The sequence below is a fragment of the Metopolophium dirhodum genome, unplaced genomic scaffold (genome assembly GCF_019925205.1).
Source record: "Metopolophium dirhodum isolate CAU unplaced genomic scaffold, ASM1992520v1 scaffold1, whole genome shotgun sequence".
Taxonomy (NCBI): domain Eukaryota; kingdom Metazoa; phylum Arthropoda; class Insecta; order Hemiptera; family Aphididae; genus Metopolophium; species Metopolophium dirhodum.
In genome coordinates, this window is record NW_026869896.1 from 1,674,027 (window position 1) to 1,691,861 (window position 17,835).

At 26.8% G+C, this 17,835-nt stretch overlaps 3 protein-coding genes across 4 annotated transcripts; 2 read left to right on the plus strand and 1 right to left on the minus strand.

Annotated features, from left to right (window-relative positions):
• Positions 1–5,494: 5,494 nt before the first annotated feature.
• LOC132953210 (uncharacterized) lies at positions 5,495–9,396 on the minus strand. Of its 2 annotated transcripts, none has more exons than XM_061025734.1 (2): positions 9,344–9,396; positions 5,495–7,671 (listed from the first exon to the last, which is right to left on the minus strand). In XM_061025734.1, the coding sequence occupies exon 2, from the start codon at positions 7,656–7,658 to the stop codon at positions 6,813–6,815; it is 846 nt and encodes a 281-aa protein (XP_060881717.1). In that variant the 5' UTR covers positions 7,659–7,671; positions 9,344–9,396; the 3' UTR covers positions 5,495–6,812. The 2 variants fall into 2 exon arrangements, with proteins under 2 accessions (XP_060881717.1, XP_060881716.1); XM_061025733.1 differs by having other exon boundaries at positions 5,502–7,671.
• Positions 9,397–9,990: 594 nt separating this feature from the next.
• On the plus strand, positions 9,991–12,289 carry LOC132953151 (uncharacterized). The gene is made up of 6 exons (XM_061025685.1): positions 9,991–10,225; positions 10,305–10,394; positions 10,675–10,764; positions 10,967–11,600; positions 11,663–11,885; positions 11,988–12,289. The coding sequence occupies exons 1-6, from the start codon at positions 10,119–10,121 to the stop codon at positions 12,287–12,289; spliced, it is 1,446 nt and encodes a 481-aa protein (XP_060881668.1). The 5' UTR covers positions 9,991–10,118.
• A 595-nt stretch (positions 12,290–12,884) lies between these two features.
• Positions 12,885–14,887, plus strand: LOC132953281 (uncharacterized). The gene is made up of 4 exons (XM_061025801.1): positions 12,885–13,422; positions 13,489–13,583; positions 14,326–14,528; positions 14,606–14,887. Exons 1-4 carry the CDS (start codon positions 12,885–12,887, stop codon positions 14,763–14,765), a joined length of 996 nt encoding a protein of 331 aa, XP_060881784.1. The 3' UTR covers positions 14,766–14,887.
• The last annotated feature ends 2,948 nt before the right edge of the window (positions 14,888–17,835 follow it).

The following is a 17,835-nucleotide window of genomic DNA, read 5'->3' on the forward strand; positions in this document are numbered from 1 at the left end:
CCACCATTATAGAGCTACAAAAATTAAATTCAATCCGTGAAAAATTACCTGATATTTTACAAAAAGCGTTTGATAAACAAAAAAGTTACGCGGACCGAGGGAAAAGAGAACAAGATTCTTATGTGGGAGAAAAAGTTTTAGTTAAGATTAATGTAAGACAAAATAAATTTTCAGATAGATATGAAGGTCCCCACACAATATTAAAGAAAATCAACCCAGTTACTTATTTAATCGAAATAGATAAAAACGGAAAAAAACAAGCTGAGAAAAAACATATTCAACAAATAAAAAAGTATAGAGATCGATCGCAAATAGAAAACGTGTACTATTATAGTTAGAAATAATAATTACTTGAACATTTTATTATAGTTATTTATAATATGTAAAATGTAAATAGAAATCAAAACATGTTTAAGGAGTATTTTTATTCCTGGACAATTTAATTAGGTATATTTAAAAATATAAGAAGACAATATGGTCTCTCACAACATATTATTTACCACGTTGTAAATTATATTACTGTCGAGAGACCACCATAATATATTTCACAACCACTTAATTTCTTAATATTGTTAAGCAATATTAACGAAGCTAAGTTGTTTGTAAAAAAAAAATGTGTGTGTTCATCACTTCATTTCCTAACGATAGATTTTAATATAATATTATAGTGTAGGTATATAACGTAATTTTTAACAGTTTGGCATTTTAGCTGAATAAATATAGGTCAATGAGTGAACAACATAAATATTAATTCAGCACAATTTCATTCATGGGCATTTATTATAATATTATTAATATTATAAGTAAGGATATATATATAGCGTATACATTAGCGAATGATATTATAACACACCTAGAGCGTGACTACGACAGTCAATAAACAATGTGTCATAATTATCGTTTTTAAAATTGTAATTTAATATTTAACATTAATAATATTTAATCGGCAATCTTTATACTATATTATAATTAATCATTTCGTTTTAATTTTTATAATTTAATAAATTGTAAAATGTTCGCAATAGTTACAGTTGTTCTAGCATTAAGCGTGATAATACCAGATACGTTGCAAACAGAAGAGACAATTATCGACAACTACCAAGGACATGGATCGGGTATTTATTATGAACCAATTTATAAAATGAGAGTATATTCGAGTGAATTTAACTTACTAACACATGTAAATATTTCCGTTTTTGTCGAGAAATTTGAAAAAAATACATTTTTAATGTAAAAATACTGCGTTATTGAATTAGCAACCAATCCAAATTTAGCCAAAAATTGGTGCTCTACTGTTGAGTTTATTTATAGTTAACTAGTACAGTTTTGATTAATAAAAATTATGTACTAAATTATGTAATTAGGTTTTGTACTAGTTAAAACACTAGACATAACTTGAGTATAATATTTAAATGTATATTATTATATCAAAAAAGAAAAAAAAAAATTTTTTTATTATTGTAATTTAAATTATATATTAAGTTGAACAAAACAAATATTTGTACATTGTTTTGTATACTATTTTTGAATTCAAACATGTTATAATGTATTATGAACATTTATTATAATAGTGATAAAAAAAAAAAAAAAAATGTTAATAGTACCTACTTGCAATGTTTTTGTAACCTTATAATATATTTCATGTACCATCTTCAGTGTAATTTGTATGAAATTAAACACTATTTCTTATATACATATATAAAAAAAAAAAAATGTCTTTATACTGCATACTTAAATTTTAACTAACTCGAGGCAACTGAAAGAAGTAAGTGAAGACAGCCGTGGGTGTCGGTATTCAAGGACGGAAGAGCCAACGACAATCCACTTCACTATCCAGAAGTGTATTCAATATAAAACAATAATTTTTAATAACTTTGAAATAAAAATAAATCATGAATGTGATTCATTTTCCAATGTTAAAACTTCTATAAACGTTGAAGTTGAGTTGAATTTGAAAGGTTCGATAAACAATATTTAATAATACTAGATTAAGTGTTAAGAATTAAACGTTTACATTCAAGTAAATTCTTAGTGCTATATAAACACTTGATTTAGATTAGATTATAAATATTAAAAAGTTAATGTGTATTCAATGCTAAATAAACTTACAATGACTAACATTTAAATAGAGTATCATAAATAATGCTTATTAAGCCTAGATTTATAAGCATTAATAATAGGTTGTTAAGTTAATACTATCCAAACATCAAATTAGAATTACATTGTTAATGTATTCGTTTAAGTATTTATTTAATGCTTGGTAAAAGTTCGTCCCCATTAATTCCAGTATATAGCGGCTGCTAGCCAGCATGTGCCCTGTTAGCTATACGCTGTGCACTGCAGTATAGCTGTTTCCCCATATTATTATTTAGAGTACATAATATATTAGTTATAGCCTGTTACTTATTATACTTATTCAGTTTAAATATAATACTGATCATTATTTGTGCATTCACGGGTAACATCCAACTATCCAATATTATAATCATGAACATTATTAGATAATAATTTATTTATTTATTTATTAATTAATTCACGGAATAAAAATTCCTTATTTAGTACAGTACATAACAATAATTCAGTAAAATAAGATAGCTAACATATACAAGGGGTGATGGCCTAAAAAATACAGCAGAATTACAGGCACAGTAAATATAAACTAAAATAATTAGGACACAAGTAAAATTACATACAACAAATGTACAAAAATAACAGAATATTAAGGTAAACTGAGAAAGGAGGGGTCCTCGTTAGCCAACCGCATCATGCGGTCAATTGGTTTGTTTTTAGCGTAATTGGTACAGTGGAGAGGTACAGCAAAAGGAACTCGAGACCTTGTGGCCCGATGAGGATAGGATTGTATAATAATACAAACATCATATAAGTCCTAACCTGCAAGGACTTAATATGAATATTTAAAATAGTTTTTGACATTTGACGATTTTAAATTAATAATATAAACTACCCAACAATTCATGAAATACGATTATAAATTATTATAATTAAAAAATTGTAAACGGCGTATAACAAAATTAATTATAATGATGTTATGCGTATAGTCGTAATAGTAACTATTATATTAGGTATGCAAGCGAAATTATTTAATGATAATATAAAATAAAATAAAAATAGATATGAACATTTAACAGCGGTCGACGAGACGCGCGTCTCATAATAGTGCAACCCACACCTGTTTGTGCACGGAAAAACCAGACGCCACATATTATTATTATATTTAATTTTATACTATAGTAGATCGTGTACTATAGTGTAGGCATTTACATGTTTACTGGAATCACCCTCCAACGACCGGCATCGATCATAATTCGTAGCTATAGCTACGTACGCGGCTACAGCCTGCAACCATTTAGTTATAATTTATATAGCAGTATATTTCTAAGAATACCTACTATAATCATAATGGCATTGATTAAATATATTATATAACACAAAAAAAAGGTTTTGACAATTAATATTGAAAAATAATAATAATATATTATATTAATTATTATAAGAGTTATAATATTAAGTTCGAATTTGTAAAATGGATATTTAATCAAATTTGAAATTATTTGACCGTATTTAAAATAAATAAGTGGGTAGAAGTTTTCTTGTTGTGTCCTCGCTATGACGCTACGACAGTTCGCCACTGCGAGTATAATATTATTTTTATATTATAATTTATAAGATATCAATGTTAACATAATATTATAGTAAAACAATTGTATTATTCGCAACACTTCGAAAATAAAAATATACAGTAATCAATGTTCAATAAAATTTATTTGCATGACGTTATAGTTGTTAATTCTAATAACTAACGTCTAACTTAGTTGTTACATAATATTATAAAATATTATAAAATAAATTATTATATTATAAAATATAAAAGGTATACCATTATAATATTCCTACGTAGGTACTACATAATAATCTTCTTTTACTAAGTACTAAATATATTAATATTAATATTTATATTATAATTAATAATACACTTGCTCTTATATACATTTTGTATAATATGACCTTTTATTTATAGCAATATTACTTATATTACACACACATGCGTGTTGTACATAGTATATAATATATATATAGTGTTAAATACTAAAATTATTATTTAAAAAAATATGTATATACATAATAAATAATCTTAAAATTATGTAAACTATACAGTATACATAGACATTTAAAATATAGTAGAATTTATATTTACGTACAAAATTAAACAAAAAACATATATTATTACTGGTTGCATAGTTACTGGCAGGCGTATATCATGATAAAAAATAATAGTTCCTTTATGTTTTAAATTATACATTTATTTACGTTATACCTTTAAACTATTAACTGAGTCAGTTATTTTATATTATATATATGTGTGAAGAAGTGGAAAAGCTAAACATTTTTGTATAGAATCAACTTTTAGAATCATACATTTACACTTAAGAGGCCGTCCTGGTAAAAGTGAAAAACATACAACGCTCAAGAGATGGCGTTGTGCGCCGTATCGCCGCCGTCGCGGCAGTCTGTAACCACGCCCATAGTCTACGCGACGCGGTCCGCGCGTAGTGACGCGGGAGTGGTACATTATTATTACACAGACCGTCGTTCAGGTTGTTTGGAGTCGTAGCATAAATTGTCACCCGTGCATTTCTTATATGTATACTGGCGCGTGAAACGTGGCTGCTAAATCACGAGCCGCGCCCTATTTATTAATTAAAGCTCCTGTTTACTTAGAAATTTTAACCAATAAATTAAGCATACAAATTATTATACACCATAACTCGATTTATATTTCTAACCCAATTACTTTTTTAAAATACATGTAAAATATTAATTTGTCATTACGATTAAATAGATTTTTTAGTAAAAGTGTTGCGTATTTTACGTTGTAACTTATAAGTGACATGAAGCAATTTTTGTACGATAATTTAATCTCCTAAATAAATATTAGCATTTAGCAACATTTTAAATAGTTTTGATTAGTAAATATTGATGTTATTTACTTATTTTAATTTTAAACATAATACCTACATAAAATATAAAGTTGATTGTTGCACATAATATTTAGTAAATAAATACCTTTAATTATAACTATAATTATTTATATTATTGCAATTTGCAGTACATATGTAAAAAAATAATCTGTATAAACTAAACATGTTCATTGTTCATATAATGTATATAAATTAAAATTAAATTATGTATGTATCTTCAAATGTACAGAGCACATGTACTGATATATAACAAATAATTGAAACACAACATTTGGATTAATGACAATTTATTATAATTGACCACTTAAATTAATGCTAGTGTTCATAGATAATGGATAACTGACGAACTATAATATTATAATATTATAATACTATAATATTATAATTCGCCTATGCTTTTATTTTATGAAATGTCATAATATTTACATGATATTATCTATGTAAAAAGGGCATAGTTATATATATATATATATAATAATAAAATAAAATATAATACAAAATTGCATAATACAAATTATGCAATTAACATTTTACGTATTTATTTTACGTTGTAATAAAAAAAATCATCCGTAACAATATTTACACTCATAAAAATTAATTTGTATACAAAATAAATAATTTAATATATTATTAAATACATATGATACAAATATTTTCATAACTTATTTTTTAAATAAAAATGGGTACAAATATTTTTTAATTTTTTAATTTTAGTGGTTTTAAACCATTTCAAACGGAATATTTGGGTAAATATTGGTTTTATTAGTATAACGCTGAACATTTTTTCTTTCCAAAGAGTCTTCATCAAACTCTTGGTTTTTCATGAATTTATGCTTATGAGACCGGAGTATTAAATTATGGGTAATGCTAGAAAATAATCCTGCCAGAAGTTTTGTACTCCACCCAAAGGTTTGATATAAAAAAGTAATATTAATACCTGTGTCAACAATTGTTAATATTAATTTTACAACAAAGAATATTCCCATTAGCCCAGACACAAAAGTTCCAACTGTCGTAAACCAACCCCACAATTTAAATAACTTATCTTCTACCATTTTCCCGATCGTGTTTTCGTCTATCAAATATTTGAATTGCAGACCTTGGTTAGTCGTATCATATCCCATAGATTGTCTGATTATATTATTCGTAGCAGCTTTCACTTCTTGCGGGAACAATATATGCTGTTGAAAAGCTTTCATTGTGTCCTGTGTATATATACCGGCATTCATTAGGAAATCCGGATTTTTGTACGACCATGTCCAGGACGTAGCTGGCTTAAGCTTTTGTGGTTTCTTAATTTCCTGTATATTTGGTAGAATGGCAAACCAATCACCGCCCAATTCGAATGCAGGTGGTAGAAGTACATTGCAGTCTACCTGTGTTCCAAATTTTTGTAAAATATGTGTTTTGGGAGCCATAAATAATGTTTTGTTATTGTATAACACCGGCAGTTCATTAAAACAATTATTTTTTTGTGATATTTCTACGTTAACTTTTTTGCATTTTATCAAGTAAATAATTTCACTGACTTTTATTGCCGTAAACCCTGGTCCACCGCCCATTAAATACGCAAACTCCGAAAGACTAGAAGACGCTAATGTGAGTCGTTGCTCTAGTAATTTTCTTTCTAGCTCACATTGTTTTAGTATTATATCGTTATACAACGATGTAATTGTTGATTTAAAGAAATTTTCGACATAAACAAATTTTGTATTTATGTAGGCTAACAAATCAGTGTTTTGAGTAGTTATAGTTGTTCGTGTAAAATAATTTAAAAATGTAGGTTCTGTTAAAATTAATAACTGCATATGTTCAGTCTGAATAACTGGAATTCCTGTGCAGGCAAACGTTTTTTTTGACTTTTTTTAAAGCAAAGACTATTTTGTCAGTCTCCACGATATAAGTGTATGTCTTTGAAATTTCATCAATAGTATTTGACGTAACTAATGACGCTGGTCCATCATATAGGACACTGAAATCGTGTTCTTCGCAGTTCATGTTATTGTTTGACCAGATGGTTTCACCTTTAAAAGCATCAATGCCGTAATTATCTGATAATTTAAGTTTTGTACCTGTTGGAAGTATAAGAATGTTATCTTTGGTGTTCGCTGTTGCCATACCTTCAGATAACAATATTTTAAATTTTGCTTGGACAACGACGTTTTCCCATTCCCCTTTATTTGATTTAAAATGTTCGCCTTTACAATTGCCATACTTATCTAGTGACCCTACCATTGTATTTGAAACATATGTTGTTTCGTTGATTTTTAAGTCTGTAACTACACTTCTTAGTGGAAAAGTATAGGATTGTTTCTGATGAACCTCTGAACATCGAGCACTTCCTAGTTCGATAATGTCAGAAAAGTATCCGCCCTCCACCACTTGCGCATCTTCAAACGCCGAGCATCTCGTTATAAAATAATCCACAGATATTAAACACGATTTAAAAATAACTGGATATGTTTCAATTTTTTGTAATAATTGTATTCGTTGTATCTGTTGCGTTTCTGTTGGTATTGGAATATCACATTTTTCTACTTCCAGGCTGTCAAATGAAGTGATATTTAGATTCGACCCTCCACAATCGTACGCAATAAATCCGAGAGTGAAATTTATGATGTTTGCAATGACTACAAATAGTACTTGGTTAAAATACATATTGACTGATTACCTAAATAATAACAACAGAATATGATTATTATACACAATTTTAAGTAATAAATATTCAAAGTATAAAAAAAATGTTATAACCAGGGCTGTGAATTTATTTTATTGAAAAACATAACAAATATTAATTTCAAATTTCATAAAATTCAGAATGAGCTTCACGAGCGTCTGAAGTTAGAATTTTGATAAAAATTATAATTATTATATATTATCGAGAATAATCGAGTTAAAACAAATAAAAATATTTTGAAAATTTTATCATGTATAGAAAATGCTATTACAATGTACTCTAGGTAACTTAAAGCTCACGGGAAAAAAAAATAATTTGACTTACTACAAATTTCGAGTTATGAAAATTGTAATGTGTTTTTTGTTATTTGAAGGGGAATTACAAATTCTAATTAAAAAAAAGCGGGTAAGTAAGTGGATGTCGCTCTGCTGTACAGTATGTTACAAATGGGTTACTGTAATGGATGGTATTAAATTTGAATTCAATAATATAATATCATTGTATACCAAAAACGATTCTGATCGGAGACAAGTTGACAGTCTAGGATATTTTATACAATATTAATTTTATTGTTATTATTTTTAAAAAAAATAGGTACCTATAAAATAAATTCCAAATTAATCAAATTAGATTAATAATTAATTATAATTATTATGTTACGTGGAACCTTGTTTCAAATTTTCAACGCTTAGCTATAAAAGTTAAATACTTCATAAATTTTTAACAACTAAAGAATTTGTAAATTTTCAATTAAATAAATTTTGTCAAAATTTGAACTTTAAATGGTTATAAAAAAAAACATGCCTGTTATAACATAAAAATAAGAATATCGGTACAACAGAAATTGAGTGAATATCTAATATTGTAATTCAAATGCTCATAAAAATTTAATTTGACTTTCCAGTAGACATTTTTTATTTGATAAAAGTACAAAGACAAACTCATGAAGAATCATGTTTAGAATTTTCAAACCTTAGATTTAAAAAGAAAATATTTCATGAATTTCTAACTTAAAATAAATTGCAAATTTACGTGATTTTTACGTATTTTGTCAAAATTCGAACTTTCAATGCTTATTAAAAAAAAAATTGTGACTATGTATTTTTAATATTTTTTAACTACTGTTGTGACAATATATTAGAAGCCATGTATTAAATTTTGATGCTTTTTTACCAACGAATAAAAATGTATTGTCATTTATAGAAAAAAAAACTAAAAAGATTGAAAATTTTAAATGTCTATAAATAACTTTAAAAGTTTTGAAAATTGTATCATTTATAAAAGATGCTACTATAAACATTTTGTGAAAATTTCATGTTTTTACGATAATTTGTTTTAGAGTTACAATATCTAAAATCGATTTTTAAAAAATTGATTTTGCGTAAAAATTCCCGTTTTTCCTTAATTTTTTTTTTGGTTTTTCCTGGTGCTTTTGAATTCAAAAAATCCCCAATGCATCAAATAGATTCACTTTCCAACCAGAAAAGCTACTGAGTTTGAAAATAGAAGCATTATTTCGACAACTTATCGTGTACACACACACAAAAAAAAAACACAACATTGTAAAATCAATACATTTATCGCTCCGATCAGAATCTAAAATGTGCACTACACAAAATCAGAAAAAATAGCCACTGCATTATAATACAAGTATAAAATATCTTACCTTATTTTTAGTGTTTCTGTTTGTTTTTATTATAAAACGACGTGGATTCAATGTTGAGCTCAAATTTTGAAAGAACACTAACGACACTAAGAACTGCTGCAGTCATATTTATATATCATCATGTATAATTAAATATTTATTGAAATGATAATTTATAGTATCAAACGATATTTAACACTAATACGTTACATCATTTTATATTATAATATTATTGAAAATGATTCAATGTAGTCTAACGACGTCGTATTAATATTTTTTATGATAATTGCTTGAATCACTGAAATTATGAATTTAATTTGGGCATATTACCTGATTGCTGTAATAACCTAATGTTTTACAGATAACTAAACTTATGGGTTCATAATGTTCATTTGTAAAAAAATAATCTGTACAAACTAAACATATTCGTATAATCATTGTAAATAAAAATTAAATGCTGTTCGTTGGCAATCGCATCATAAATAAATGTCAATAATATAATATGTCATGTTTCCAGCATGATGAAAGAACAGAGTACACATTTAATTTATGTATAATAATTAGTTGCTGTTATCGCAAGTCTAAATTATTAAATGATTAGTATGTCATGTAAAGAATGATGTTTGTCGTTTTATTACAAACATTTCTTTAGTTTGGTATTAATCTTAGCATGTGCTTGTAACCGAAAAGTATAAGCCACTGCATGCGTTATAATATTATTATTTCGTCGTATTTTAAACTTAATTTTTTTCACTAAACTTTTGTTTTATTACGTACTCGTATTTTTTAACGTAAAATGGATCCATCAGAAAATAAAAAAATTTATAAATCAAGGAAGCCATCAAATAAAAAAAATCAGAGTTCACGAATGAGGTGCCTATTTGGAATACGCAACCAAAACAAGTATTTGAATAAAACATAAATAATTTTATTAAAAGTGAAATAATCATATAATTTAACACAATTTATTTTTATTTTTAAGGCACAATCCCGAAGTAATTGAACCTGTTGGAGAACCCTTTTTCTTAGGTGCTGATAATCGACCACCATGTTCATCAAGGGAAACAATCAGGTATAGTTTAAAATTTTATATCTCTTAAATATAGTTTACCATGTGGATTATATGGAACATAGAAGTCACAAAAAAAATCTTAGTTCTAGAATAGGACGTAGACTGTTTTAGTGAAGAAGTATGAATAGGTTTATAGGTAAATTAATTTATTTATCGATAAATAAAGCACCTATCGAACTATTGATTTTTCGGTAAATATGTCGTAGTATTTTAAGTATTTGAATAAAATATAAATCATTAAATCATATTTTATTGTAATTTTTTTTAATTTTAATTTAAGGTACAACCCCGAAGTAATCGAACCTATTGTGGAACCCTTTTTCTTAGGTGCTGATAATCAACCACCATGTTCGTCAAGAGAAACAATCAGGTATAAACTTTAAATAATTATATATTAGATATAGTATATCTAATATACAATTATTTAATTAAGTATTAATTAAATATATCTATTAAGTATATCTGATATACTATTATATGGATTAATGGATTATATGAAAACAACTAACTAGTTTTTTATTATATTATTTAATGATTTATAGTAATATATTGCCTTTTCAACTGTTTTGTAGTGAAATAACCAACTCGAGAGACATTGAAATTAATGATTTGGGTATTGAAGAAACCTTACATGACTTGGTGGCTGAAAAATCTATATCTAGTAATCGGAATATTGAGTATCAAAGCTCTGGTAGACGAATAGTAGATATAAATTACGTTTTTTATCAAATTAAAAATAGTAATCACCAAGGGCCATTTGATTGTTCATTTTTAAACATGACGTTTATTTCTGAAAAAAAACATGGATTCAGATCAACTTTTAAGTTTAAATGTGATGTTTGTAATATTATTACGTTCATTGACTCGGAAAAATCGAAACCAGAAACTTATTTGCCAATTAACGAAGCCAGTGTCAGTGGATCGATATCAGCTGGAATTGGATATACGCAATTGTCTGAATTGTGTGCGACAATGGATGTTCCATGTATGGCGTCGTGTACTTATCTATTAGTTCAAGAATTTATCAACAAAAGAATTCACGATGTAGTGGAAGCACAAATGAAAATTGCCGGTGAAGAAGAACGTCGTTTAGCAATAGAAGCTGGATCTGTAGATATTGATGGGATACCGATGTGTACAGTTGTCGCCGATGGACAATGGTCTAAGCGCAGTTACAAAACTAAATATGATGCATTATCTGGAGTAGTAAGAAATGTACATATTAAATCAATTTTATGAATTTTAATTTATATTATTTTTAATTTCAGGCGACAATAATTGGTTATAGATCGAGAAAAATTTTGTTCGTGGGTATTAGAAATCGGTTTTGTGTAATTTGCCAGAGGGCGAAAAATAAAAAAATACATCCTCTTGAACATACATGTTTTTTAAATTGGACAAAGGGCGCTACAAGTATGGAAGCTGATGGTATTGCTGATGGCTTTAAACAGAGTTTAGATATGCATGGTCTAAAGTACAATAAACTAATAGGTAAGTTACACTATATGTTTTTCAATCGTGCATATTTTTTCAACTACCTATATAATTTTAATAAATTTAATAAATTCCTAATAAATATGATACAAATTCTAGGAGACGGAGACTCTAGCGTTACAAAAAGATTAGCTGACATAATGCCTTATGGCCCTAGACTACAAGTAATAAAAATAGAATGTCGCAACCATTTATTGCGAAACTATGGAACAAAATTAAGAGCTATGACGTTAAATACTAAGTTCCCGATTTCGTTAAGAAATCATATAAAATCAAATATATTACGCTTTAGATTTTCAATAACTAAGGCAATTGAATATCACAATAGTTTACTAGATCAAACAGATTACCAAAAATCAGTAGGCAAGTTGATTATTCAGATATATTATTTTTTTTTCTAACATTATATATTAACACAACTATTGTATTATAATATTATATATTCATATATTATTTAAGGACTACGGCAAGATATAAATAACAGTTTTCGACACATTTTGGGTGCCCATGATCGATGTGAGTCTTACTTTTGTAAGGGTCCGCAACCAAATGAAAAAAATATGATCGAAGACGCAGAGCAATCAGGGCTTGTGAGCGATATATCCCAAATAATATCTCGCTTAGTAGCAAACATCGATAGTTTACTGATGAATGTTGACAATAACGTGTGTGAACAATTCAATAGTGTAATTAATAAATATTTAGCTGGTAAAAGAATAAATTATTCACAAAGAAATTCATATAATGCTCGAGTAGAAGCTGCGGTTATATCCTGTAACTCAGGTGGACAATTTCTTCGGTTGATGCATAAAAATATAATCAATGAAATAAGTCCAGGTGAATACTATACAACATTTATTATTATTTTAAACAATTTGTTGTATCTACCTAACATAATAATAATGGTATTATTAATTACATTTATTATACGTATTGGGTAGGTATAAGATATTGTTATATTGTTATAATGTTATTTATACGAAATATTTACACAAAATGCATATTTTTTCTATAGGAGAAATAGGAAAAAAATTCCTTAAAACTAGTGAAAAAAAAAGATGCCAACCAAAATCTAAAAAACTTCTTTTCTCCGGAAATCTAGAAAAAAGGTGTAATAAAGGCCCGGATCAACATTATGGTTTAGCTGAACCATTACCGGACGATAATATTTCAAAGGAAGTATTAGAAAAAACAAAAGAAAATTTTATAAATGCATTGAAGTTGGACAGACGTGAACGGTTAGCCATTGAAGAACAAACAAGGGAACAAGCAAACTCTCAAATTTGGCACATTGAACGCAGAAATCGGCTCACGGCGTCAAATTTTGGCTGCGTTTGTAAACTTCGGCCAACTACGTCATGCAAAAATACTGTTTATAGTATAATATATAGAACATTTTCTTCGAAAGCAACAGATTATGGTAAAGCCACCGAACAACAAGCTATCGTCGCTTTGGAAAAAAAATTAAATTCTAAAGTGAATCAATGTGGACTTATTATTGATGAAGATTTTCTTTATTTAGCAGCTTCTCCTGGTAAACTATATTACCTATATCACTAATTCAATAAATATTACTAATTTATTTTTTTATATTTTATAGACGGTCTTGTCAATGATGATTTTATAGTTGAAATTAAATGTCCATTTGGAGTAAAAGACACTAAAACATTTTTAGAAGCTATAGACAGTAAAAAAGTAAGTGTATTATGTGTAGTAAGTGTATTATGTGAACAAAAAATGATTCTCTGATAACATTTAACTTGATATTATACTTAAAAGTTTCAGATTTCCACGTAAATGAATTTAAGAAAACCGTTATTCTCCGTTATAATATATAATTAGTAATTTCGTTTAAAATAATTATTAAAAAAAAATATATATATCTACTGTATGTAATTTTTAAACTTATTTCTTACAGACTAACAATATAAACTAATTATGAGAAACCTTGTTTTAAATTTTCATTTCTTATAGCTAATTGAGTATTTTATAAGTTTAATATAGGAAATTAATTTGTCAAAATTTGAACTCCAGAAACTCATAAAATATTATTAAGAATTTACGCTCAACTTTTTTTTTTAATTACACATCTCCAATAATTTAAAAACAAAATAATACGAATTAAATTTTCTTATACCTATGAGTAGCTTCAAAAGTGTCAAGATAATATGAAAATGTCATAGTGTATAGAAAATGCTAATAGATTAATAAATATACCATGGATTTACCATGGTGTAAAAAGTACAATTTTTATTAAATTTTTTTCTGTTTTTCACGAAACTTTTGAAAACTATCAAGAATTTTTGTATTTGAAAATCAAAGCATTATTACGATTATTTATTATGTGGATAGACACAATAAATTAAAAAAAACACACTTCGTTATAAATCAATACATTTATCGCTCCAAATGTTCTAATTATAATATTTAATTTCAGTTATCATTCTGTCGTCTCAGTGAAAACGGTAAAATGGAATTAAAAGTGGATCATAGTTACTATTATCAAGTTCAGGGACAAATGCGAATTTCAAAACGAAATTTTTGTTATTTCGTCGTTTATTCGGCAAGTTGGATAGAAATACAAATAATTACTTTCGATGATGCTTTCTGGCAAGACAAAATGATTGAAAAGTTAAAAATGTAATTGAACTTTAATTTTTAAATTATAGTAATTTAATTTTATGTAATTATATAATCATATGCAATTATATTTTCAGATTTTATACAGAATGCTTACTTCCAGAAATAGTCAATCCCCAGTACGGAAAGAGGCTGTTGATAGACGACATTTTAGATCCTCAGCATATTTTGGAAAATATAAAAGCAAAACAGCAAAAACAGCATAAGCAAAATTACATCAATGAAAAAAAAAATTGAAACTTTTTCTAAATGTCGACTACAATAATTAGTATACAATGATATACTATCATACTTTATATAATATGTAATTGTGACAAATTCCGACTATCAAATTATGATAATAGTCTGAAAAACTACTCTAATAACTGTAATTATGTGATAATGTAATTTGTTTTATCATATTTTGAATTACGTTCAATCCGTTTATATATTAATTTACTATCAATAAATAAATAAATAAAATATAATCATTATATTATATTATATATCGTTATATTATATGTACTGTTTACTAATTATAAATAATTACAGTATTTGACTGCTTTATAAAAATAATTCATATGATTAGGGTCTAGGGATTAAAATGACGAATTGCTATAATTTATATAAGTTATCGAATTACGTCGTACATTATTAATTACTCTGGTAATTTTATTCAACAGCTTTTTATTTAATTGCATGTATGTAAGGTTTTTTTGTTATACAGATTAAAATTTCATATTTGTTTGGTCAACGTTAAAAAAAATAAGTTTATCTTCAAATTGTCTACAAAATGAAAAAAATAATTATTTAAATCGTAATTTTTTTAAACGATTTATAACAATTTTATGACGAAAGATTTTTAATTAGTGTAAAATACGGTGAGCAGAATACTATTATACGAAATATAAACTTCGATATGGGTATAATGAAAATAATAAAACAACAATTCTGTAATCAACATTATTGTGTTCGAACCGACTATTTATAAACGACGAGTCGGTCGCGATATGAAAACTAGTTGACCTATGGTGTGGTATGGATACAGCCGCTCGGGGGCGGTGGTATGAACACTATTCCTGAACGCTGCCGCTAAAGTCAGCAGAGCGCACCACATGCCGGCCGTAAATTTATAATTTTTCCGCCGAAAACATGCTTTCGTACTTCAAGTTTTTCTCAGCTTTGGGTAGTCGTAGAAACATAATTTTTGCACCAATATAAACGTGAGAAGTTCTTATAGATTTTGTCGTTCCAGATTTTTGATATCTTTTTTTGTGAATTTTAAAAGATTTTTTAAAAATTTAAAAATTTTGTTAAATTTCAAATGCAAATATAATCGGTTTAAATTAAAAATTTGAAAATCTGGAACGACAAAATCTAGAAGAACTTCTCACGTTTATTTTGGTGCAAAAATTATGTTTCTACGACTAATGAGAGCTGAGGAAAACTTGAAGTACGAAAGCATGTTTTTACGGCCGAATTTTGCTACCAGGACGGCCTCTTAATACAATTTACTGTCCAACTTTTTAAACTATTATTTAAATTAGCGACTGAAAAAATATCTAGTTTAGAACTATCTATAGGTTTATCATAAAATGGTTCTTTTGTTTCGAAACAATATCCTAAAATAAAACCTTCATTGGGTGTATGACTTATAATATTTATAGCTTTAATTATATTACCGTCACTCATTTGTAAATAATTGTCAGATTCGCGATCGATTCGAATCTCAGTGTTTCCAAAAATTAGTGTTTTATATTGAAAATTAAAGTAGGCATTAAATTCAGGTAGTAATTGCCCAGTTGTTGTATGTTTGTTTTTATAGATAAAAGATGTTAAATTTGGTTTAGCTACATTTGATTTAAAGGTATTGGTATATGTTATCGATTCGCTATAACGTTTGACTGCCTGCTGCAGTGGTTGATTATTTTTACGTACGTATTTTTTAAGAACTTTCATATGGTTTTCGAACGGAAATGCGCTACTATTATCTAACGGCCCGAAACGTTTATAATCATCGCAAATATGCTGCAACGAATGTACATTATGTGACACCCATTCACGACCATAAATAGAAATAAAATTTACAATAAAATAATTCAATAATTGTTCACTAAAATTTAAGTAATTATTACTAATATTTGATTTCAATGGATATGTTTCTATTTAATATTGGAGGAAATAAAGTTGTTTGTTGATCAAGAGACACATTTTCATTATGAACTTGAACTATGAGATGTGAATCTATACAAATTAAAGTATAATTAATTAGATATTATATCATATAACATTTTATATTTAAACAATGATTTACTAATTTAAATGCAAAAAAGAAAAATGTAAAAGTACTAAAAATCAACATTTTAATAATTTCATACCTTCAGTAACTATCAACTGTTTTTCTATATTACGTTGGTAGTTAGTATTAAAATTTCCTAGTTTAAAAAATGAAACGGTTAATTTTTCATCAAACTCATTCATGGAAAGATCTTGAGACCAATTATGTGGCAATTGTATAACATGTTTATTTTTTGTGAGGACATCAAATATAGGTTCCTGCACAATTCCAAAACCATAAATCATAATAGTACATTGATATTGGTTTTACTTGTAAAATTATTGTGCTATACTTACATAACAAGAATCTTGAGTAAAGCTTTTAACTGTTTCTTTTGAAATATTATCATAAAATGATTTTGATTTTTCCATTTCACTGGTTTGATTTTGACTCATAGAACTGCTAATCTATTAATATCAAAAAAAATATATATTAATTAAGGTTAGCACTAATTTTAAACCATACTCACATATGATATATCTTTAGCACATAAACTAGAAGCAATAGATGTATCTTCACAATATGATTTTTCAATTTCACTTATAATGTTTTCATTTGAGCAGTTGCTTAATAGTGGTACAGCTCCAGATCTCAAACGAGGCTTTTTTAAACATATCTTGTACACAATTTAAAAATAATACAATTTAGGTTTTTTTTTTATTAATTAGGCAATAAAGATATTGTAGGATCTTACCTATATTTTAATATGTATTATATAAGTTAATTATTTTATATTAATTATACTTACGGTGTACTTGCTACTTCCTTCGCCTGATACCCAAGTATTTATAATGTCTTGTGGCTCAAAGTGGTCTCCACAAACTCTAGACCTTTTATTTAAAACTTTTCCTAAAGCTTTTTCCCATTTTTCATGGGAAAGTTTAGGAACACTAAATCTACTTTTAGATATTCCCATACAGTTTTCGACACAGCACTTGTCTAAAAAAGGCATATTTAGGCAAGTTATAAGCAAATAGCAAAACTCCAACT